Below are 26,232 nucleotides of genomic sequence, written 5' to 3'. Positions count from 1 at the left end.
AACTGAGAAAGTAACTCTGTTTTGATACTCTTTCATTTGTTGTGAGGAATGCTTTTAGTGAAGAAGCGTTACATTCCTTTCCTCCAGAGATAGTAGGGGGAGGTTGTAATACAGAATGAAATTAGACCCGAGCTTGGGAAGAAGCAATCAAGTGTGACAATTAATGGCCTTTATGTGTCTGTAGTTGGGAATTGTGTGATTAGAACTTTGTCTTTATCACTTTGTAAGAATGAGGCAAAACTCATCTTTAATCTTTGTAATCCATAAGTAACTGTATTTTAACTATGTGGTTGTAAGGAAATTAATTGTGAAGTGTATTGTGTTTAATTATGATTGTAAGTATTAGACTTTGTTTAAATCGGAGTTTTAGAAATAACTTTCTCTTCCAAAAGTGAAAATATGTTTTGTATGTATGTGTTGTGTGATTGCTGTATTATGTATATATTCTGAGAATTAGTTGTATATCTGTGGTTTTGCTTTATTGAAATAAAATGATTTTGAGCAAAGAGGTTGAAGAAACCACAGAGGGGAAGAAGGTTGTAAAGGGGCTGGAAAAGGGAAAATCATGTGACTATACGTGTTGTCAATCAATGGAAAGGATTTAGTTGATTGGTTAATGCAAATAAGTTAAATGTATGGTAAACCATAATGATTGGTTAATAGTTTGCCACTCCTTTTGTACTATCCTTGTCTTTTACCTATATAATGTGTTACATTTATGCCAAAGTCAGTAATTCTTTCGACCTGCCCCAGAGTTTCTAACTCTGTGTTGGAAGGTTTAAAGAATTCTCCAGCGCTGACAGAATAAAGAACTGATTTTAGCAGCAATGGTTTGACTCAAGTTTTCTTGAATAGACTGGCAAAAAGAACTCATTTTAACACTAAGTTGGGAGTTGGTAATATATAATAGTACATCGTCTGCATACAACGATATCTTATTATTAGAGTATTTAGTATTATAGTCATGAATGTTCGGATGTTCTCTTATACTTTCAGCTAAAGGTTCAATCGCAAGGGCAAATAACAGTGGTGATAATGCACACCCTTGTCAATTGCCCCTGGATAATTGAAATTTAGGTGAGAGTGTTTGTTTGGTCAGTATTCTGGCAGTCGGCTTGTTATACAACAACTTTATCCATGAAATAAAGTTTTCTCCTAGTTGGAATTTTTGCAATACTGTGAAGAGATATTCCCATACTACTTGATCGAATGCTTTTTCTGCGTCTAATGAAATGATTGATAAGTCTTCTTTTATCGTTCTATTTGAGTACATTATATTAAACAGGCGTCTTAAGTCTCTTGGGTATAAACCCAGTTTGATCAGGGTGTATTAATTTACTAACGTATTCACTTAGTCTTCTTGCCAGGGTTTTAGCTAATATTTTCTGGTCTGTATTTAAAAGAGCTATTGCTCTATATGATCCTGGTTCATCGAGATCTTTATCTTTTATGGGTATCAGTGTAATAGTTGATTCGGCTAAAGTTTGTGGTAGCGTCTGTTCTTTAAATGCGTGTATATAAAGGTCTTGTAAACAAGGAGAGATTAATTCATGAAATCTTTTATAAAATTCGTTACTAAACCCATCTGGGCCTGGCGTTTTACCATTATTCAGTGATTTAATAGTCTCTTCAATATCTTTTATTTTAATATGCGCTCCTAGTTCTTCATGTTCCGCCGCATTAAGTGACGGAAGATTGCAATTGTCAAGGAAGTTTTTAATCTTTATCGTTTCTACTGAAGTTTTTCTTTCATTGATCTCATTAGGGAGTGTAAGCAGCTCACCTTTTTCTGATCCAATTTTTTGAACGGTATGCTCTTTTTCCATTTTTCTCAACTGACGTGCCAGATGTTTGTGCGGTTTGTCACCGAATTCAACAGTTTTTTGCTTAGTATTTTGAAATAACGATAATTTGATTTAACTTAAATTTTAAATTTTAATACTGCTATCTTATTGTGTTTATCAATAGAAGGATCGGTAGCATTTTCTGAATCGAGCTGTCTAATCTGTTCTTCTAAATCCAATTGGTCCTTCCTGTTTTTTTAATTTTGATATGAGATAATAGAACCTCTAATAAAGGCCTTAAAAGATTCCCATAATAACGAGGCCGAAATACAAGTTGTGTCATTTGTCTCATAAAATAATTCCATCTGTTGCTTCAAATATTCACAGCAAGCTGGGTCGTTTAATATTTGAGGATTAAATCTCCAGAACATTTTTTTATTGTGCATTCCTTCTAATTTTAAGGAGAATGTTAAGGGGCAATGATCGGAAATAATATTATTATGATATTTGGGATTTGTTGTAAAAGGGATTTGTTTTGTATCCACCAAAAATTAATCAATACGTGTATATGTTTTGTGCACGGCTGAATTAAAAAAGTTTTCTCTTCCGGATGGATTCGCAATCTTCCATACATCGGTTATATTTGTATTTTTTATATACATATTTAGGAGTTCGCTAGATCTTGATTTTGTATTATATCTCCTTTGGTGTGAGGATTTATCCAGATATTGGTCCAGAACACAGTTGGTCTAATTATCAGATTTTGCTGGGTGAAATCTGAGATTGTATTCATTATTTTATTAAAAAATTGTGCGTTGTCAAAGTTGGGGGCGTAGATATTCACAATAGTAAGTGGGGTTGAATATAGTTTCCCAGATACTATGATGTACCTACCCTCCTTATCGGCTATAGTGGCTTTGTGTTTGAATGATGTGCCTTTACGAATTATGATTGCAGTACCCCTAGCTTTAGAAAGAAAAGTAGAATGATATAGTTGGCCAATCCAGTTAGCCTTCAGCCTGTTATGAGCTCCATCCTTGAGATGCGTCTCCTGTAAAAATATTATTTCAGCATTAATTGATTTTAGATGGACTAAGACCTACCCCCTTTTAATTGGCTCATTAACGCCCCTAATATTCCAACTACAAAAGGTAATTCCTCCAGTTTTCCTCAAAGGATCATCTTGCATTAAAGCTTACATGGTTTCCCTTGTTTCAGATGAAGTAACACAATATTTAAAATAAAACTTTTGGTTGCTGGGTGGGTGAGCCCAATTCCAAAGCCCTGCAGGTATCTCCCAAGGAAAAAGTGCCTTAAAAAGAATAGATAAAGAGTGTGACAGATAGGCTAAATAATTTTTAATAAACGTCAGAATTCACAGCATATAGAGATACTGTGCGTGTAACCCACCCCCTGGTGGGATATTTCTTGTAAACTTCCGTAGTTAGTTTCAATTAGCTCCGCCCCTTGCAGAGTAATACTTTAAAAAAAGGGGGACTTAGCGACATATAGTATAGCAAAAAAAAAACAGAGGAAGATCCGTAAATGATTTCCTCTGGGGGAATTAGATACCTTTTTTTAGGGCAACTTTTTCACTGAAGCATTGGAATGAGCTGCCAGAGGAAGCTATAGCAGTGGATACAGTTACACCTTTTTAAAATAAATGTGAACAGATATACGGATAAGAAGTTCAGATGGATATGGGCCAAACATGAAAATGGGACTAGCCGAACATGCCAACCATGCACAAGATGGGCTTGAAGGGTCTACTTCTGTGCACAGCGCAGCGGGAGTATCCCAGGGAGTCGCACTGGCCCGATCCACCCACCTCACTGCCGACGACCAGAATGACAACCAGAGACCGGAACTTGCCCCAGGGAACTGCGGAGAAGTCAGGCAGTGAGGCCTATCGGGGCCGATGGGAGCCTCAGCAGCGGCTGTGATGGGAACCTCAGCGGCGGCGGGAGCCTCGGTGGCTTCTGCGGCAACAGGAGCTTCAGGGGCGGTGGGGCCTCACGATCGATGAGTGTGAGGGGGGTGGGGAAGACAATGGGGACCTGGCGTGGGGGGGGACCGCCTTGAAGAACAATGGGGACCCGGCGTGGGGGGACTGCTATGAGGAATGGTGGAGGAGCAAATGGGGACCGGAAGGAGGGGGGGCGGCGGCGGCGGCAGGCTCTCTAGTTTAGAATCCTTTGCTCAGGGGATACATATATGTTTGTTTTTGTTCATTTGTTCCGGTGAAGGCGCTGTGCTCATGGCAGCTAACCAACTTGTCTTTGTCTTTTTCTTTGTTTTCACTTTTAATTTCAAGTTTTTGTGTACCTTGTGTTTTCTGACTGTCGGCAGATCAATTTTCCTCCGAGGACGAATAAAGAGCTGTATCGTACAGCTCTGACACTGACACGAGGATATAGCTTTAAGGCGAGAGAAGTTTAGAGATGCAAGCGGCAAGATTTTTTACACATTGTGGTAGATGCTGTCGTGGTTTAGGGACTCAGGGTTGGATAAGATGACACAGACACGGAGAATTCTTCAAGAAGATGAAAGCCTTTATTTGCAAACATCGGCTCGAACATTCAGAGATGACACCACCTGTCCGTTCTCTAATTGCTCTCCGATTTACAGAAACAGCCAGCTTTTTATTACAGGTTTTTCAGCCCTATCTCTTCTACCTTATCTTGCATGCTGTACTCATCTCGCATCAATCTATCTTCGATTCTAATATTCTCTGTCTCCCACCATTAATTTCCGACCTTGGTTCAGTCTTATTAAACTTTACATTTCCCCTCATATCTCTTCCTCTTTCGCCGCCCTTAAATTCCAAACTGGTACTCTAATCTCCCAGCTATGTCTACTTTGCCACCATTATGTTTTAGCTACAGCCAAGGTTACACACACCATATTATAATGTTACATATTAGTTTATAAGTTTAGTACAAAGATACAAATGTATTTATTAAGAATACAAAGATGCAAAAGTAGAAATAAGTAACTTGTTCAGTGTCTTGATTACTAGATATATGATTTAATTAAGTGCTGTTAAATGGCTTACAATCACGTGAGGCTAAATAAAATAAGCTGATGTCTGATTACATAAAATAGCTGTGCTATGATAAATGCTTTAATTAAGTGCTCTTCTATATAACTTCCATATAACTATAACTTCCATAGTGCCTGGAACACATTGTCTGGGGTGATGAAGTAAGCTGATATGGTAGTGGCATTTAAGAGGCTTTTGGCTTTTTGAATCTGCAGGGAATGGAGGGGCAGGGTTCATGTGCAAGCACAAGAATTTAGTTTAATTTGGTACTTTGTTCGACTGTGTCATTATTGGCTGAAAGACCTGTTCCTGCTCTGTATCGTTCTATGTTCCAAGGGGAGATGTTATTTAAGCGTGTAAGGGGGCTTGACAGAATGGATGTTGAAATGTTTTCACTCGTAGAATTTAAACAAGGAGTCCTAATTTAAGACAATGGGCCTGTCATTTGAAACTGAGGTGTGTGGAAATGTCCTATTTGTGAGTTCGGTAAATCTCTGCCCCAAAATGCTGTAGAGGATAGCTCATTAGAAGTATTTAAAATTGATGTAGATATACGTTTGAGGATGAGGACTATGCAAAACTAGCATAGAAGTGGAGTTGAGGGCTGGGATAAACAAACTGTGAATATATTGAATTACATTTCATGCTTGAGGGGCCAGGTGGACTCGTCCTGCTCCTATTTTCCTGTGTTCTTTGTATTCAGAACAAAGGAGGCTGTGAGATTGAACTGATTGTGTAAAACTGAGACTTTGATATGGTGAATAGGAAACACCTGTTTCCCTAAGGTGAAGCGGTCAATAACTCAGAGATAGTTTGGATTTAATTGATAGAAACGATTGTAAGGCAAGATTTTTTTGCATTTATGAACCTCTCGGGTTGGTAAAGACATCACATTTATAAAACATTTTGTGTCGTAAACTCCATGGCCACATCAAGAGCTTGAGAGAATGTGGTGCAAACTTATATGATTCCAATTCAAACATTTTAACATCTGAACAATGAAAAGCTGTTTTGTACAGAATGTAAATTGAATTACAAATTACTTGTGCTAACATTTTGTAACTGAATGGTTTAAAAACAAAATGTATTTTTGTTTTAAACTCGGGGCTGAGGAATAAAGTTGATATGGAGTCCAATCGTAGATTAGTTTACTGTCATATTCACTCGGTTGCAATTAAATTCCTTGTTCACATGAAGCTCAGAGTAAACGGTTAACATTAAAAAAAATGTGGATGTGAAAAAAACAGCCGAATGGTGCAAGATTGTAGAGCAAAATCTCAGTAGTTCCAAAGAATATTCAAGCTCAATAATGGAATACTATAATGAGGTAGAATTTAGAGTAATAGTATGTGGTAGCATCCTTGACTGTGGTGTGTGAAAGAGGTTGCTGGTTCAAGATAGCAGTGGGGAGAAGCTGTTTTGAAGTCTGGATGTTGGAGCTTTCAAGCTTCTGTATCTGCTCCCAAAAGGTGGAAGAGAAATGGGAGAGGGTGGCAGGGTAGTTTCTGTGGCAATCTGATGAAGTTCAAGCGATTCCTTGTGAACAAAGGAGTAATATTAATTTTCTAACATTTAACACATTTTGCATTAAAATATATGGATTTTGGCTGATTACTGGGTTAAATTGGTTAAAGATAATTTAAAAATTCCAGGTGCGAACAATTGAAATAAAAACAAATGCTAGAAACACTCAAGTTGGAGCACTTGGTGTTTTTCCATTCATTGAGAAGGCACTTGGTCAGACTGGGGTCTTCGTACTGAAATGTTGGCTCTGCTTCGCATCCGATAGACTTGTTTAGTATTTCTAGCATTTTCAATGTTTTCATAAGCATCTGGATTGCAGGAAAGAGCGAGGCCATAAGCCATGGACCAACGCCAATTTTTACGTGGCAGAATTACGGGTACATTTGAATTATTGAACGGTGGAGTAAACTTGATGGGCCAAATGGCCTAATTCTGCTCCTATTACATATGACTTTATGACCTAATGTCAGAACAGCGTAATATGGTGGGCAGCATCAAAGTTAAATAGTCTGCCCTAAAGATGAGATATTTTTAAGGCAGAGATAGATAAATTCATAATTAGTGCGGGTGTCCGGGGTTATGGCGAGAAGGCAGGAGAATGGGGTTGGGAGGGAGAGATAGATCAGCCATGATTGAACGGTGGAGTAATTATTAAACATTTAATTGTACTCCCATGAAGTACCAAGTTGAACAAATAAAGATGATTACCAATGACCGTGGATTTTTATCATGTTAAAGGTGTATTGTGATGTGCAAGTTAAAGCTGTACAAGGATTTTGTCAACCGTTTCAATATGGCAAAGTACAGGAACCCCCTGTGTTATGAATAACTGACTGCGCTAATTTTCCCATTTATTTTTAAAGCCTTATTCAAGCTAGTAAAAATAATAAATTGTTTCATGATACCAATATAAGACATAGGAGCATAATTAGACCATTCGACCCATCGAGTCTACTCTGAAATTCGGTCATGGCTGATCTATTTTCTCTCACAACCCCATTCTCCTGCCTTCACCCCATAACCTTTGACGTCCTTAATAATCAAGAGCCTATCAATCTCCGCTTTAAAAATACCCAATGTCTTGACCTCCACAGTCAGCTGTGGCAATTAATTCAACAGATTCACCACCCTCTGGCTGAAGCAATTCCTCATCATTTCCATTCTAAAGGTACATCCTTTTATTCTGAGGCTGTGCCCTCTGGTTCAAGACTTCCATTACCGGAAACATCTTATCCACATCTGCTCTAATTAGGCCTTTCATTATTGGGTAGGTTTCAATGAGATCCCCCCCCCCCCCCCCCCCCCCCTCCCCTCATCCTTCTAAACTCCAGCAAGTACATGCCAAGAAACATCAAACACCCCTCACATGTTAACCCAATCATCCCTGTCATCATTCTCATAAATCTTTTATTCTTGGATATGAGGCCCAAAACTATTCACAATATTCAAATTATGGCCTCACCAGCACCTTATAAAGCCTCAGCTTTACATCCTTGCTTTTATATTCTTATCCCCTCATAAAAGATTGGATACAGTGTACTTTCCATTGATTTAATTAAGGGTGGTGTTAGTGATTATTCAGTGAAATGACAATTACAGCAAGTGTGTGTGGAGCGATACCATATGGATAGCTTTAGAAAATTAGGCCATTTGGCCCATCAAGTTTACTCCACCGTTCAATCATGGCTGATCTATCTCCCCCTCCCAACCCCATTCTCCTGCCTTCTCGCCATAACCCCTGACACACGCACTAATTATGAATTTATCTATCTCTGCTTTAAAAATCATCTTTAGGGTGGACTATTTAACTTTGATGCTGCCCACCATATTACCTTGTTCTGACATTAGTAAAAGATCACATGAAATTCTTAAAGCAAAAATGGGAGATTTTATTTGGATCAACGTTTATTCTCAGCCACATTAGAAAAATGGATTAGCCAGTCTTATATATCTGATTGTTTGTGGCTGTGCTATGCTTTGTTTCTTGTTTGTTACTATTTTCCTGTTCTCAGCAACATTCTCCTGGTATTACCTCAAAGAGAAATCAAGTTTACCTATTGTCCCACAATGCGATTTCAAAATATGTATGAATTGCATTGATAAGAATCTCAATTTGTTCACATTATCTGTAGTTGCAAAACAATTGTACATAATTTATAATATATTTGCTTAATGAAGTAACTATGTAATTTGTTTCTATGGAATCTCCTCTTCTCTCTCCACGCCTGTACTTTCCAGTATAACTCTTCACATTTTTCAGCTTGGCACTAATGCTCAATACCTCAGTATCCAAGTCACAATAAATCAGATTGTTGTTTAATTTGGGAGTAGGTTAACATGGGCGTGTTAGGTCGAAGGAAGTGTTTTCATGCTATATGTCGCTGTAAAATTAAAAACTGCTAGAAACATTGACAGTAAAGGCCTTGAAGTTAAAATAGTTAATGTCCACAATTATCCTATTACATTAGATGCACATAGAACCCGTGTTTTGTAGAAATCACAACATGGAAAAGTAATCGGTGCTGATAATGTTTTTTTACTAGCTCTTAATTTGATGTTGCCTACACTAATGATCATCAGTCTCCGATGCTCCAAGGAATAAAGTGCTAACCTGTCAAACCTCTCCCTATAAGCTGACAATCTAACTGTATGAACATTGAATTCTCCAATTTTAAGTAACTAACCTATGAACGCCCACCCCCTCTTTCCCCCCTCTTTCCCCCCCTCTTTCCTTTACCTCATCTGGATTCAAGCCCATTTCTCCCTTCCCCCCTCCCCGCCATGCCGTTCCACCGATATTCCTTCCTCTGGCATCACATTCCACACATCTTCTATACTTATTTTCTTTTTTTAGTCTTTTCATCTCTGGCTTTTGTTCAACCATCTTCCAATCAAATCCTCCTTTCATCTATATATACCTATCATTTCCCAGACTTAGTTCTTCCCACACCTCATCAGATTTATTCTCTTCCGCCCCCCCCCCCCCCCCCCACAACTATCACTGAAAAAGTGCCAACCCAAAAATCACCTTTCCATGCTCTGCAAAGATGCTGCCTGACCCACTGAATTACTCCGAGCACTCTTTTTTTGTAAACCAACATCTGAAGTTCCTAATGTCTACTTTATATGGATTAGTCTGATTTAAGAGATGCAACCTCATATGTGCATTGAATCACATATTGTCCTAATCTTTCTAATTCTGTGATTTAATGATCCTATTTTGATATGGTTTCCCTCAGTGTATTTATTCATAAAATATCAATTCCTTTAGTTTTTTTTTAAATCTCAGCAGTGACTTCGGTGAAACATGGGCATTTTGATTCTCCACCTGGAAATGTTTCCAAAATTTCTCCTGCATTCTAATCGTCACCGTCCTGTGCTTGTGTTACGTTTTTGTTTATTTGTTAACTGGAGTCATCTAGTCGTATACCACAGAAATAGGCCCTTCAGCCCAATCCAAGTTAGTCCCTTTTGCCCACAGGTGGCTCTTATCCCTCTAAACATTTCCTATCCACATACCTGTACAAACGTCTTTTAAATATTGTTATGTTTCCTGCCTCAAAGACTTTCTCTAACTAAATATAATTTAAAAATGTAACAACTTCCTATGACAGTTTGTTCCACCACCCTCTGTGAAAAAAGTTGTTCCTTGGGTTCCTATTAAATCTCTCCCCTTCTCACTTTAAGCCTGTACCATGTAGTTCTTTTTTCCCCCCCTACGCTTGGCCCCATATCTGAGGATGGATGCGCAGGCGCTAAAGAGGGTCCAGAGGAGGTTTACGGGTGGGAGAGTCTAGAACCATAGGTAATAGCTTTGAAATAAAAGGACATTCCTTTAGGAAGGAGATGGGGAGGAGGTTTTTTTGTCAGAGGGTGGTGAATCTGTGGAATTCATTGTCACAGAAGGCTATGGAGGCCAAGTCAATGGATATTTTAAGGCAGAGATAGATAGATTTTTTGATTAGTATGGGTGTCGGGGGTTATGGGGTGAAAGCAGGAGAATGGGGTGAGAGGGAGAATTAAGGGCCTGTCCCACTACGGCGACCTAATTTCAGATTCAAGTGAGTTTATTGTCATGTGTCCCTGATAGGACAATGAAATTCTTGCTTTGCTTCAGCACAACAGAACATAGTAGGCATCGACTACAAAACAGATCAGTGTGTCCATATACCATTATATAAATATATACACACATGAATAAATAAACTGATAAAGTGCAAATAACAGATAAAGGGCTATTAATGTTCAGAGTTTTGTCTGAGCCAAGTTTAATAGCCTGATGACTGTGGGGAAGTAGCTATTCCTGAACCTGGTCGTTACAGTCTTCAGGCTCCTGTACCTTCTACCTGCAACTGTCCTTTCACAGTATCTGTTCTCCTCATGATTTTATACACACTATGCGATCACCCCTCTGTCTCCTATGCTCCAAGGAATCCTAGCCTGTCTAACCTCTCCCGAAAGCTCAGGCCCTCAGTCCTGGCAATATCCTCATTTAGGTTTATTGTTGTCATGTGTGCAGAGATACTGTGAAAAGCTTTGTTTTGCATGATATCCAAACAGATCAGATATACATATACAATCAGTTCAAACTCAATTACAATTAATAGAGCAATGGAGAAGATACAGAGTGCAGAATATAATCCACAGCATTGTTGCACATCAGTTCCGTATACAAAGTCCAAGGTTCCCAATGGGTAGAGGTGAATTAAACAGTACCCTGGCTTATGAAGGACTGATCAGAAACGGGAGGGAGATGTCGGAAATGGTCCAGGTGAATTTGAGTGCCGGATGGAAGTTAGTGGTGAAATGGATGAAGACAGTGAGTTCTGCATGGGTGCAGGAGATAGCACCAATGCAGTCGTCAATGTAGCGGAGATAGAGTTCGGGGATAGGACCACGGTATACCTCGAACAAGGATTGTTCGACATACCCTACAAAGAGGCAGGCATAGCTGGGGCCCATGCGCGTGCCCATGGCGACGCCTTGGATTTGGAGGAAAAGGGAGGAGTCAAGGGAAAAACTGTTGAGGGTAAGGACCAGCTCTGCTAGGCAGAGGAGAGTATTTGTAGACGGGGATTGGTTGGTTCTGCGGTCGAGGGAGAAACGGAGGGCTTTAAGACCCTCCTGATGGGGGATGGAGGTGTAGAGTGACTGGACGTCCATGGTGAAGATGAGGGAGTGGGGGGCCTCTAAAACAGAAGTCATGGAGGAGACGGAAGAGCATGTGAGGTATCTTGGACATAGGTAGGGAGGGATTTGACCAAGGGGGATAGGATGGAGTCGAGCTCTGTGGAAATAAGTTCGGTGGGACAAGAACAAGCAGAAACAATGGGTCTGCCAGGACAGTCAGGTTTGTGGATTTTGGGGAGATTGTAAAATTCGGCCGTGCGGGGCTGGGGAACGATGAGGTTGGAGGCTTGGAGTGCAGGGAGCCGGAGGTGATGAAGCCCGTGACGGTGTTTGAGATAATGACCTGGTGCTCGTCTGTGGGGTCATGGTCCAAGGATAAGTAGGCGGAGGTGTCTGAGAGTTGGCACCTGGCCTCAGACCAGTAGAGATCAGCGCGCCAGACTACCTCGGTACCTCCCTTGTCGGCAGGTTTGATCACCCAGTCGGGGTTGTTGCAGTGAGTGGAGTGCTGTACGTTCGGGGGAGCGAGAGGTTTACATTGAGACGTCACCATGCTGGGATATTAATCATCTTTCCCAGTTATGAAAGCAATTCCTGGAGGAAATGTACATAAAAGGTCTCCAGTCAAGGCATCCTAGAAAATGTACTTCACAAGATAGAAAAAAGCCCATTGGAGAGGTCGGAACACAAATTTGAGAACATTCCATGAAAAATAGACCCAGATATATGTTATCACATGCATGCTTCTCAGGCATATTTCAAAACAAGTTGCTGATGTTAAATGTAGTGTACAGTAAGTTGGAGTCGATGTGAATTTTCATCTGAGCAGAGAGATTGGGTTATTTGTTTATCTTTTTGATACTTTTGAAATTTGTCTTTCTATGACAGCCGATGAACGATACTGTAACTAGTTATCTTTAGGTTAATATATTTATTTTGTCTTTTAGAATAAAGAGAAAGTTACATCCTACAACAGAACGCCTAAAATAGACCGTAGTGAGTTGGAAAAAGAAGTGAAAGAGAAAACTTCGATGAAACGTAAACTTCCGTTCACTGTCAGTCCATCTAGGAGTGAGCAAAGAGAATCCGACACAGGTAAATCAGTTGTTTTATTGAGAAATATAATAATGTAACTTGCTGTGTATCTAAAATGTTATGTACAACAGAAAAAATAAGCAGCTGGCACAATAGTAAACACTATTGTAGAACAATGTGGTATGCCGATCTCTAAAAGGAAAAGAATCTACTTAAACAGTCCAAGGCAAGTGGTTGTGTTACTTATTATTGATTAATTAATTTTCCAGCCGCACATACATTTTCCTCCATCACAATGCGTGGGATGCATCCAGATTGTTTCACAGTTATTGACTTCCCTCAAGTTAAATAATTCTACCTTGTTTATTCATTCAGCTTCTCTCTTCTGAAATTGCATTTTGTTCTTTCCTCATTGTTGTTCTTGGAGCCTTTGGTAAATAATTTATCTGGCTAGATCTTCTCGATATGAAGAAAATCAGGAGTTCCTTTTAAGATCCATAATTTTGTCTTTTGAATGCAAACATAGCTTCTATTGCTTTCCATAAAGATCAGGTACCTAATGCCAAGTGTTGGAAAGAATGGCATTTGATGAACTTTGGTCAGTGGTGTTATGTCCTTCCTGCATGATGATAATCAATCCCACAGACCAGGTGTCGGCAACCTATGCCCCCTGGGTCAAATGCGGCCCGTAACCCAAAATCACCCGGCCTGCAGGCGTATTTTTTTCCCCGTATTTATCCGGCTTGCTGACTTCCTTCATCTCCAGTACCTGTCGAGCCCGAGGCCGCGGTGATGCAAGGAGGCCTGCGCTGGCTGCCGCAATGGCGGAGCTGCCGAGGATCGCCGAGCTCTGGTTGTACAGCATCCTGCGCAAAGCCGCCAGCACGGCCGCACACCTGCGTCTGGGCTTCACTGACGAGATCGGAGGTAGACAAAAAAGCTGGAGAAACTCAGCTGGTGAGGCAACATCTATGGAGCAAAGGAATAGGCGACGTTTCGGGTCGAGACCCTTCTTCAGAAGTGGCTGACGCTGCTCTGAGACCAGTCTGAAGAAGGGTCTCAACCAGAAATGTCGCCTTTTCCTTCGCTCCATAGATGCTGCCTCACCCACTTAGTTTCTCCAGCTTTTTTGTCTACCTTCGATTTTTCCAGTATCCGCAGTTCTTAAACATACTGTCGGGATCGGGGTTATCAATAGGCCGGGGACAAGTAAGTATGAGTATTTGAGCCACCGCCTTCTGGACAGAGCTAAGGCAATGGTCCATAGGTGTGCCATGTTCGTGAGCGCCCGTAACCATCTTTACCCGTAACTAGGGGCCATTGCTCTGGGTGGCGTCCTCGAAGGGGTGGGATCTTTGTGTACACGTGATAGATGTGGCCCGCCATCTGCTCACAGACATGCAGAACAAGGTTGCCGACCCCTGCTGTAATCTGTACTTCAGATGGAGAAAATCATTTGCTCGGTTGCATACTTGAATTTTGATTGTATTTTCTATCATAACTATCAGATCGTCATTACATCTGCAACATTCCATGCAGATGAATTCCATAATGGGTGTACTGATAGCCAAATTCCTCTTCTGTACTGTATGGTTTTTAAAAATCCTTCTGTAAAGGAGAAGTGCAATTGGATGCCGTTTACAAAGAAATGAAATTACCATTATAAATAACTTTTACTATGTGGTTTCCAATGAGCTGGTCTATATCTGCAAATTATTATTTTAAAATAATTTTTTCACATAGACACAATGAATTGTAGATGAGAGACAAAGTGATGGAGTGCCTCAGCAGGTAGGACACCATCTCTGGAGAACATGAATAAGTGATGTTTTGGTTCAGGACCCTTTTACCGTCCAAGAATGTCACCTAAACATTCTCCAGAGATGTTCAGTGATTCTTTATTATCACATGCACCAAGGTACAGTGAAATTTTTTTTGCATTCAGTTCAATACATTATTACTATACATCCGCACAATCCTTGATTAATCAGAAAGTGTATAGAAATAGTCCACTGAGGAGTTGTACACAAAAATCACCAGATTTTGGCGGCATTTTCAAAGTCCGAGCTGCAGTTGGCCCTAAAGGCTCATTGTCCTGGCAGCATTCCTACTGCTTGACTCCCTTAGTTACTCCAGCACTTTGTGTCAATATTTGCACTTGGCTGCAGCTGCAACAATCACCCAAATCTGTACAATACATTGAATAGTCAAAATACTCTGCAGTGTTAATCGAAAAACATTTTTTTTTTCCATAAATAAATAAATACAGAAAATATAGGAAATACTGAATAGATCCAGCAATATGTGTGGAAGTGGAATTTGGGTTGATGTGGCTGTTAATTTGATGGCTGTTCACAAAACATGCTGTTATGCAATCCGATAGTATGCTTTCTTTGGTGCATCTGTAGAAGTCTGTCGGAGTCATTGGAGACATTCTGAATTTGCTCAGTCGCCAATGAAATTAGAGGTGTTAATGTGTATTGTTGGCTGTCGGATCAATGCAGTTAGTCTATGTCAGATCATTGGTAAAATTAACGTCAAGGAACTTTAAGCACTCAACCATTTCCACTTTGACATCATTGAAGCATATACTCCGCCACACTTCCTGAAGTCTATAATGAGTTCCTTTGTCTAGCTGACATTGAGGGAGAGATTATTGTCCTGACACCATGTTACTAATTTCTTTCTTCTTCCTGTAATCCGTCTTGCCATTATTGGTGATCCATCCTACCAACATAATGTCTTGGACAAACTTGGAGGTGGAGATAGAGTCCAATTTGGCTGTACAGTCGTCATAAGTGAGCCATTCGGCCCATTGTCTACTCCGCCATTCAATCATGGCTGATCTATCTCTCCCTCCGAACCCCATTCTCCTGCCTTCTCCCTATAACCTCGGACATGTGTACTAATCAAGAATCTATCTATCTCTGCCTTCTCTCTGCCTTCAAAATATCCACTGACTTGGCCTCCACAGCCTTCTGTGGCAAATAATTCCACAAATTCACCACCCTCTGACTAAAGAAATTTCTCATCTCCTTCCTAAAAGAAAGACCTATAATTCTGAGGCTATGACTTCTAGTCTTAGACTCTCCCACTGGTGGAAACATCCTCTCCACATCTACTCTATCCAAGCCTTTCACTATTCTGTATGTTTCAGTGAGGTCCCCCCTCTTCTAATCTCCAGCGAGTACAGGCCCAGTACTGAGAAATGCTCATCATAGGTTAACCTACTCATTCCTGGGATCGTTCTTGTAAACCTCCTCTGGACTCCCTCCAGAACCAGAACATCCTTCCTCAGATATGGCGCCCAAAATTGCTCACAATGTTCCAAATGTTGCCTTACCAGCGCTTTATAGAGCCTCAGCATTACATCCCTGTTTTTCTATACAAGCCCTCTTGAAATAAATGTTCGCATTGAGTTTGCTTTCCTTACTACCGATTCGACTTGCAGATTAACTTTTTGGGAATCCTGCACCAGCACTCCTAAGTCCCTTTGCACCTCCAATTTCTGGATTATCTCCCCATTTAGAAAATAGTCTACGCCTTTATTCCTACAACCAAAATGCATGACTCCATGCTTTGCCACACTATATTCCATCTGCCGCTTTCCTGCCCACTGTCCACTGTCCTTCTGCAGTCCCTGCTTTCTCTACACAACCTGTCCTTCCACCTATTTTCGTATCATCCACAAACCTGGCCGCAAAGCCTTCAATCCCCTCATCCAAATCATTAATATGCAACATGAAGAGTAGCGGCTCCAGCAACGACACCTGCGGAACTCTGCTCGTCACTGGCAGCCAACCAGAAAAAGTCCCCTTTATTGCCGCTCTTGTCTTCTGTCGTGACTGTATAGGAAGTATGATAAGTGACTGAGAACGCATCCTTGCCCCCTGCCCCCTCCTCCCTCAACGTGGGGACGATTGGATGCCTCCATAAATGCCAGAATTTTCCTTGTGGGAGCTGATTGGCTCCGGGGGCGCCTGTCTCCGGGGGTAAGTGCCGCGCTGCGACCCCCCCCCCCCACCCAGTTGGGGGACGGGGCCCATCAGGTCCCACTTGGTCTAGTTTGATATAATTCCTTAAGACTCTGACTTCACCTGGCACTGGACCCCGCAGTTCATCCATGGTTTCCGGTTGGGGAACTCACATAATCCTATGGTACACAGTCCTCTATACACTTTGCTGATTCTTATGCTTTACCAAAGACCGTTCTAGGAATGGAGCGGGATGCATTTTTCATGGTGGCTTGGCAATGGTTGAGGGAGTTTAGGCCCCCAGATGGGCAGGAGGTGTGCTGATAGTATTTGGGAGCTCACTCTTGAGGTTGGCCTGATTGAAGTCTGCGGCTATTATAAACAAGGCCATGGGGTGCTATATTTCAAAGCTCTTGGTGACTGTGTAGTTCCACAAATGCAAGCTTACCATTGGCCTTGGGTGGGTGAGTATGCTGTCAGGATAACCTAAGTGAATTCAGCAGGTAGTAGAGACAACACTTTAATGTTAGTGTCACTCTGTGCCTTTGGGACACATTGTTGAATGCTTCAACTTTAGGTAGCTCCATCTTTCTTTCTCTGTATTCCAACTGGTCGCTTCTGCCTGTGATTATTTTGGCACTGTTGTTTGTTTTTATTTCTCCCTTTATCTGGCCTACTGGGCATGTCCCACAGCCTAACACTCGCTGAACTAGTCACGCAATATGTACTTAAAGCATTAGTCATGGTTCATAGAGCAGGCAGTGCTTCAAATGTAATGTTAGACATTATTATTTTTTGTATATTGTACAAAACAGCAGCTGGCTGGTCAAAGGTAACAGTTATAGGATGGTTTGACAAGCATTTGACAAAATGACATGGAAGTAGATCATTCACCGAATTTGCACTAGCTTTATCCGAGGAATAAAGTAGTTATCAGCGCAATCCTCCTTATAACTTGGGCTTTTTTGTTGTGGCAACATTCTCCTGAATCGTTTTTGCACTCTTTCCAGCATAATGGCATCTTTCCTATAACAAGCTAATCAAAACTGATATAATGTGTGTGGGCGGAGGATGGGTGTGTGGGCGGGGGGGAGGGGGGATGTGTATGGGTGCGGGAGGAGGGGTGTGAGGGGGCTGTGTCTGGGTGTGTGTGTGTGTGGTTGGGGTGTGTGTGTGAGGGGGGTGTATTCGATGGGGACTCACAGCGGGCACTGATTGCTGGTCGTTCTCCTCCGCCGGTATCAGAGTCTCCGCTTCCCGTTTGACGACATCTCCGACTCTGGGCTGGGTCTCCGACTCTGGGCCGGGTCTCCGATGCTGGGCTGGGCCGGGTCTCCGATGTTGGGCTGGGTCGGGACTCCGACGCTGGGCTGGGCTGCTTCGGGTTGCTTTGGGTCCCTCCGCAAATTGTGTCTGGTTGGAGACTCCGCCGGTCATCCTCAGCTTAAGTAATAAAGACGCAATGGCGCAGGAAGGGGCGGACTGTCCCGGGGAGTGACTAGAGAAGAGATCGATCTGCGCTCGTGCGGTTTTTAAGATTTTTAAACCTCACTAACGTTTACAAATCTCAACCGATCGGAACAAAACTTGGTGCACTCGCAGCACAGGAGAACGGTGAGTGGTAGTGGGGAAACTGCTAGAGTCAGTTATTAAAGATGGGATAGCAGCACATTTGGAAAGTGGTGAAATCATTGGACAAAGTCAGCATGGATTTACAAAAGGTAAATCATGTCTGACGAATCTTATAGAATTATTCGAGGATGTAACTAGTAGCGTGGATAGGGGAGAACCAGTGGATGTTAAGTAGTTTGGAACTCTACTCTTTGGAGTTTAGAAGAATGAGAGGCGATCTCATTGAAACATATAAGATCGTGAGGGGCCTTGATCGGGTGGATGCACCGAGGATGTTCCCAATGATCGGGGAAACTAGAACTAGGGGACATAGTTGCAGAATAAGGGGGGGCTCTTTTAAAACTGAGATGAGGAAGAACTTCTTCACCCAGAGGGTGGTTAATTTATGGAATTCACTGCCCCAGGGAGCAGTGGAAGCAGAAACTTAAAATATATTTAAGACTAAAATAGATGGGTTTTTAGCTGCCAATGGGGATAAGGGGCTACGGGGAGAGGGCAGGGATATGGACCTAGGTATGGTTAGTATAGTAAGACCTGAGTGATCTCCTGGACAAGTGTCGATCGCCTGGATTGGGGTCGGAGAGGAATTTCCCGGATTTTTTTCCCGAATTGGACCTGGGTTTTTATCCGGTTTTTTGCCTCCCCCAGGAGATCACGAGGTTCTTGGGGTGGAGAGGGGTGATAGCGGTATAAAGGGGAGGGTAGTGTCTTGTGTTCTGTGTCTTGTGTCTACTGTTTGTGGGTAAGTGTGTCTGTTTAGTGTTCAGCCATGAGCGAATGGCGGTGCGGGCTCGACGGACCTGGTGGTCTACTCTCGCACCTACTTTCTATGTTTCTATGTTTCTATGTGGTGTATCTGGACTTCCAGAAGGCTTTCGACAAGGTCCCACATAAGAGATTAGTTTACAAACTTAAAGCACACGGCATTGGGGGTTCAGTATTGATGTGGATAGAGAACTGGCTGGCAAACAGGAAGCAAAGAGTAGGAGTAAACGGGTCCTTTTCACAATGGCAGGCAGTGACTAGTGGGGTACCGCAAGGCTCAGTGCTGGGACCCCAGCTATTTACAATATATATTAATGATCTGGATGAGGGAATTGAAGGCAATATCTCCAAGTTTGCGGATGACACTAAGCTGGGGGGCAGTGTTAGCTGTGAGGAGGATGCTAGGAGACTGCAAGGTGACTTGGATAGGCTGGGTGAGTGGGCAAATGTTTGGCAGATGCAGTATAATGTGGATAAATGTGAGGTTATCCATTTTGGTGGCAAAAACAGGAAAGCAGACTATTATCTAAATGGTGGCCGACTAGGAAAAGGGGAGATGCAGCGAGACCTGGGTGTCATGGTACACCAGTCATTGAAAGTGGGCATGCAGGTGCAGCAGGCAGTGAAGAAAGCGAATGGTATGTTAGCTTTCATAGCAAAAGGATTTGAGTACAGGAGCAGGGAGGTTCTACTGCAGTTGTACAGGGTCTTGGTGAGACCACACCTGGAAGTATTGCGTACAGTTTTGGTCTCCAAATCTGAGGAAGGACATTATTGCCATAGAGGGAGTGCAGAGAAGGTTCACCAGACTGATTCCTGGGATGTCAGGACTGTCTTATGAAGAAAGACTGGATAGACTTGGTTTATACTCTCTAGAATTTAGGAGATTGAGAGGGGATCTTATAGAAACTTACAAAATTCTTAAGGGGTTGGACAGGCTAGATGCAGGAAGATTGCTCCCGATGTTGGGGAAGTCCAGGACAAGGGGTCACAGCTTAAGGATAAGGGGGAAATCCTTTAAAACCGAGATGAGAAGAACTTTTTTCACACAGAGAGTGGTGAATCTCTGGAACTCCCTGCCACAGAGGGTAGTCGAGGCCAGTTCATTGGCTATATTTAAGAGGGAGTTAGATGTGGCCCTTGTGGCTAAGGGGATCAGAGGGTATGGAGAGAAGGCAGGTACGGGATACTGAGTTGGATGATCAGCCATGATCATATTGAATGGCGGTGCAGGCTAGAAGGGCCGAATGGCCTACTCCTGCACCTAATTTCTATGTTTCTATGTTTCTATGTGAGTGAGCTGGCGAAAAATCGTAGCGCTATCGCGTACCGTTTTTGCGCAAATAGAAATACTGCGCAAACCGGAAGATAGCAAGATCAGAGTTTTAGATATGTATAGGTAGATAGATGGCTGTGCTCTGGGGAATGTTGTAGAGCAGAGGATTTGAGGTGTGGAGGTACATAGTTCTTTGAAAGGTAGATAACGTGGTCAAGAAGACTTTTGGCACATTGACATTCATCAGTCAGTCAGTATTGATATAGAAGCTGAGATGTTATGTATCAGATTACAAAGTGCTGGTGAGGCCATAATTGGAGCCTTGTGTTCAATTTTGGTCACCCTGCTAGAGGAAAGATGTTAAGCTGAAAGAGGTGCAGAGAAGATTTAAGAAGGTGTTGTTAGGACTTGAGCGCCTAAGCTACAGGGAGAGGTTGGGTAGGCTAGGACTGTATTCTTTGGAGCGTAGGAGAATGAGAGGTGATCTTCTAGAGGTAGACACAAAATGCTGGTGTAACTCAGCGGGACAAGCAGCATCTCGGGAGAGAAGGAATGAGTGACGTTTCGGGTCGAGACCCTTCTTCAGACTGATGTCAGGGGAGTGGGCGGGACAGATAGAATGTAGTCGGAGACAGTAAGACTGGTGGGAGAACAGGGAAGGGGAAGGGGATGGAGAGAGAGGGAAAGCAAGGGCTATTTGAAGTTAAAGAAGTTCATACCGCTGGGGTGTAAGCTACCCAAGCAAAATATGAGGTGCTGTTCCTTCAATTTGCACTGGGCCTCACTCTGACAATGGCGGAAGCCCAGGACAGAAAGGTCAGATTGGGAATGAGAGTGGGAGTTGAAGTGCTGAGCAACCGGGTGATTAGGTAGGTTAAGATTAGATTAGATTAGATTCCTTTATTGTTATTCAGACCTTTCGGTCTGAACAAAATTTCATTGCCTGCAGTCATACACAATAATAATAAATAACAAAACATACAATAAACACAAATTAACATCCACCACAGTGAGTTCACCAAGCACCTGACTTTGGTGCCTTCCCACACAGTGGGAAACTTTGATTCTGCCGTGTGGAGATGTTTTATGTTAAATTCTATAATGTGTGTTCTTTATACCCTTTCAGGCTTAATCCCTCCCTTTACCACCTCCAGTTTAAATCCCAGTTGGAATATTTTGGAGGACCCAAGAACCAAGAACCTCCTCACTGTGATGGAGGCAAAAGTCTTAGTCTCTGTCTCTTCCCTCCTTGTACTCCCCCTGCACTGAGGCGGATCCAGGCCGAAGATGCCGCCCTCCAGTCCAGCGGACCTCCGAAGTGATGTTGCCGCGGCCTCCGCTGCGAGTCGGGCCGCTGCCGAAAGCCGGAACACCACCTCAGCGAGTCGGGCCGCCGCCGCCTCAGCTCCGAGTCGGGCCGCCGCCGGAACGCAGCCTCAGCGAGTCGGGCCGCCGCCGCCTCAGCTCCGAGTCCCGCAGCCTCAACTCCAAGTCGGGCCGCCGCCGCCGCCTCAACCCCGAAGTCGGCCAGCCTAGTCCTGGCTGGCTCTGCCTCCGGAGCCTCGAGGTCGGTCGCAGTTGAAGACCGCCAGCTCCACCATTAGGCCTTAGTGCAGACGGAGGCAGAGAAGGGGGATACGACAAGAAAAAGTCGCATTCCCCCGAAGGAAGAGACAAAAAAACATGTTTCACCCCCCCCCCCCCCCCCCACACACACATAACACAACCTAATAAACTAAAATTTAACTAAAACAAGACCAAAAAAACCAACAAAAAAAGTAAAAACAGACGGACTGCAGGCGTTCAACACTTCCAGAAAGGCGGACTGAGCGGAGGTGTTCAACGAAACAATCGCTGAGACTGCGCTTGGTCTCGCCAATGTACAGAAGTTGACACCTGGAACAGTGGATACAGTAGATGAGGTTGGAGGAGGTGGAAGTTAACCTCTGCCTCGCCTGAAAAAACTGTCAGGGTCCTTGGATGGAGTCGAGAGGGGAGGTAAAGGGACAGGAGTTGCATCTCTCATGGTTGCAGGGGAAAGTACCTGGGGAGGAGGTGATTTGGGTGGGAAGGGACGAGTTGACCAGGCATTTGCGGAGGGAAGGCTCTGCGGAAAGCAGAAAGGGTTGGAGATGGGAAGATGTGGCCAGCAGTGGGATCCCTTTGGAGGTGGCAAAAGTGTTGGAGGATTATATGCTGTACGCGACGGCTGATGGGGTAGAAGGTGAGGACACGGGGGGACTCTGTCCTTGTTGCGAATGGGGGGAGGGGGAGCAAGTGCAGAGCTGCGGGATATAGAAGAGACCCTTGTGAGAGCCTCATCTATAATGGAAGAGGGGAACCCCTGTTTCCTAAAGCATGACGACATCTCCGATCTTGTATGGAAAATCTCATCCTGGGCGCAGATGCGGCGTAGATGGAGGAATTGGGAGGAGGGGATAGAGTCTTCACAGGTAGCAGGGTGGGAAGACGTGTAGTCTAGATAGCTTTGGGAGTCAGTAGATTTGTAGTAGATGTTGTAGGTGATCTTCTAGAGGTGTTTAAGATCATGAGGAGAATAAAAAGGGTAGATGCATATAATCGAAAACCCAGAGTGGTGGAATCAAGAACCAGAGGACATTAATAATGGATGGGATTTATATAGCGCCTTTCTAATACTCAAGGCGCTTTACATCGCATTATTCATTCACTCCTCAGTCATACTCGGTGGTGGTGAGCTACTTCTGTAGCCACAGCTGCCCTGGGGCAGACTGACGGAAGCGTGGCTGCCAATCTGCGCCTACGGCCCCTCCGACCACCACCAATCACTCACACACATTCACACACAGGCAAAGGTGGGTGAAGTGTCTTGCCCAAGGACACAACGACAGTATGCACTCCAAGCAGGATTCGAACCGGCTACCTTCCGATCGCCAGCCAAACACTTAGCCCATTGTGCCATCTGTCGTCCCATTGGTTTAAGGTAAGAGGGGGAAAGGTTTAATGGGAATCTGAGGGGCAGACAGAGGGAGATGGATATATGGAATGAGCTGTCAGAGGAGGTAGTTGTGGCAGAAACTATAACATTTAAAATAAATTTGGACAGATACATGATTAGGAATAGTTTAGGAAGATACGAGTATATGTGGGCAGGTGGGACAATTGCAGATGGGGCACCTTAGTCGACATGAGCAAGCTGGGCCAAAGGGCCTGTTTCCGTGCTATATGACTCTATGACCTTAAATGTGGGCTGTGCAGGCGTAGGGCATGATATATTACATTGTCAGGCTATCTCCCACCACTGAAAAACTTACATAGCAATTTGCTTATTCAACCAGAAAATAAATGGACTCCTTTAATAGTAGATGTACAATTTATGAAGGGAACCAAGCCTTGTTGTTTTTAAAATATGTAATGGCCTTCATCTCTGCAGTATTATTGTTTGATTGTGGTTGTTTTTGAACCATTTGGAATTGTAGGGAACTTTTGAGAACATAAAGCATTGTTGCTGTAAAGAACCTGCTTGCCTACTTTTTTTTCCCAGGCAAAAATAAGTCTTTCACTACTCAGTTAGCCACATGCTGTCATTAATTGTCATCATTTGGAATGTGAAATAACCAGCCTAGAAAAGGGTGTGCCTTGCACAAGTTGCAAAACACTTTCTTTCAGGGACAGCAATTGCAAACTAATTGTAAGTTTATCTTGATGTACATCAATAGAAATATAGCTGACATGCTAAGTTAATCGAGCACTTTGCGTCTATCTTCGATATTTACCAGCATCTGCAGTTCCTTTCTACACATGACTGAAAGCTTAATGTTTATCTGTTAATAACCAGGAGTATAACTGCTACCTGGACAATTATTATAGCAGAAAATTCTACAGAAAATTCATTGCAACAATTTTATACCTATAATAATTTAATCTGAATAGGATTTAAAGTATGGAGTGTGGAGGATATAAATGATTCAATAATTTCAATGCTACTTTTATTATCACATCAGATTCAGATTCAATTTTAATTGTCATTGTCAGTGTACAGTACAGAGACAACGAAATGCATTTAGCATCTCCCTGGAAGAGCGACATAGCAAATGATTTGAATAAATAATAATAAGTGTCCGGGGGGGGGGGGGGGGGGTGTTTGGCAGTCACCGAGGTACGTTGTTGAGTAGAGTGACAGCCGCCGGGAAGAAGCTGTTCCTGGACCTGCTGGTTCGGCAACGGAGAGACCTGTAGCGCCTCCCGGATGGTAGGAGGGTAAACAGTCCATGGTTGGGGTGAGAGCAGTCCTTGGCGATGCTGAGCGCCCTCCGCAGACAACGCTTGCTTTGGACAGACTCAATGGAGGGGAGCGAGGAACCGGTGATGCGTTGGGCAATTTTCACCACCCTATGCAATGCCTTCCGGTCGGAGACAGAGCAGTTGCCATACCATACTGTGATGCAGTTGGTAAGGATGCTCTCGATGGTGCAGCGGTAGAAGTTCACCAGGATCTGAGGAGACAGATGGACCTTCTTCAGTCTCCTCAGGAAGAAGAGACGCTGGTGAGCCTTCTTGATCAGAGTTGAGGTATTGTGGGTCCAAGAGAGGTCATCGGAGATGTTGACTCCCAGGAACCTGAAGCTAGAAACACGTTCCACCTCCGTCCCGTTAATGTGGATGGGGGTGTGCGTGCCGCCCCTGGACTTCCTGAAGTCTACAATGAGCTCCTTGGTCTTCTTGGAGTTAAGGGCCAGGTTGTTGTCAGCGCACCATGCTGCTAGGAGCTGGACCTCCTCCCTATAGGCCGACTCATCGTTGTTGCTGATGAGGCCAATCACCGTTGTATCATCTGCATACTTGATGATGGTGTTAGTACCATGTACAGGTGTGCAGTCATAAGTGAAGAGGGAGTAGAGGAGGGGGCTCAGCACACAGCCCTGTGGAACGCCGGTGTTCAGGGTGAGGGTTGAAGAGGTGTGCTTGTCTAACCTAACAGACTGGGGTCTGTTGGTTAGAAAGTCCAGTATCCAGTTGCAGAGGGAGGAGTCGATGCCCAGGTTACCGAGTTTGGTGATCAGTTTGGTGATCACATGGTACCAAGGTACAGTGAGATTTGTTTGCATGCAGATCAGTAAAGTATTACTATGCATAAGCGCATCTTAGATTTGGTACAGCAAAAAAATTGTCCCTAGTGCGTGTGTAGGATAGTGTTAATGTTTGCTGGTCGGGGATTGCTGGTCGGCGCGGACTCGGTGGGTGGAAGGGCCTGTTTCCGCGCTGTACCGCTAAGCTAAACTGTATAGCCCCTGTCCCACTTAGAAAACCTGTCCTTTTGAGAGCCCGGGAGGGAGGGAGAGAGAAGGAGGTGGAGAAGGAGTGGCGACAGTTTTCAGAAGTTTAATAAAGTTAGCGGGCATTTTACCTTCCGGCGGATCTTCTAGGTCCTGAAAACCAAAGATCCCACAGGATCATTGCTGAAAACTCAAATGAGCCAATCAAAATGGCCGGTCAGCGAAGGAGATTGCCTTCGACTGCCTGTAAGTAAACAGTAACCCCACTCCACTGGCTTCCACCAAACGGCAACCTATTTTTAGTCGAGGTCGGTTTTGATTTTGTTGAAATAATCGCAGGAACATAGAAGCCTCGACTACGCGGAAACCACTTTCGACCATTAGGGAAAGTGACCAAAACCTCCGGGAACCTCACGGAAACCTTGGGTGGGCGCAAGGTCACCAGAGGTTTCCATTCAGGTTTCCTAAGTGGGACAGGGGCTTTAGGCTTGCCAGATTTTTACACCATTTTCAAGTTCAAATTGAATGGTGGTGCAGGCTCGAAGGGCCGAATGGCCTACTCCTGCACCTATTTTCTATGTTTCTATAAAAGTGCCTTTAACCTGGCCCTGAAGGCCCGTTATTCTGGCAGCGTTACAGGGTCAGCCTGACCAGGAATAGCATTTAGTGTCCTCCAGCGCACCGTGCAGTTGCAAACTGCATCCGGTCCATCGGCTCGGCCTCTGAGTGTGGCTCTCGACTCAGCTGAGCCACAGGCTTTTGCAGGGTATCTGCAACAATTTGGTTTGGGGCACTTCTGTCTGAAGAAGGGTCC

The 26,232-nt window shown here is 43.4% G+C and overlaps 1 protein-coding gene across 5 annotated transcripts in view; it reads left to right on the top strand.

Annotated features, from left to right (window-relative positions):
* ankrd12 (ankyrin repeat domain 12) overlaps positions 1–26,232 on the top strand; it is a 194,479-nt gene that overhangs the window by 90,301 nt on the left and 77,946 nt on the right. For all 5 annotated transcript variants that reach the window (XM_033019837.1, XM_033019836.1, XM_033019833.1 and 2 more), the window contains exon 3: positions 12,429–12,576. In XM_033019837.1, the coding sequence (XP_032875728.1) occupies positions 12,429–12,576 (148 nt within the window). The remainder of the gene's footprint in view (positions 1–12,428; positions 12,577–26,232) is intronic.

This window comes from Amblyraja radiata, chromosome 4 (genome assembly GCF_010909765.2).
Source record: "Amblyraja radiata isolate CabotCenter1 chromosome 4, sAmbRad1.1.pri, whole genome shotgun sequence".
NCBI classification, from domain to species: Eukaryota; Metazoa; Chordata; class Chondrichthyes; order Rajiformes; family Rajidae; genus Amblyraja; species Amblyraja radiata.
The sequence above is the reverse complement of the archived record's forward strand: the minus strand, read 5'-3'. Positions and strand labels throughout refer to the sequence as shown.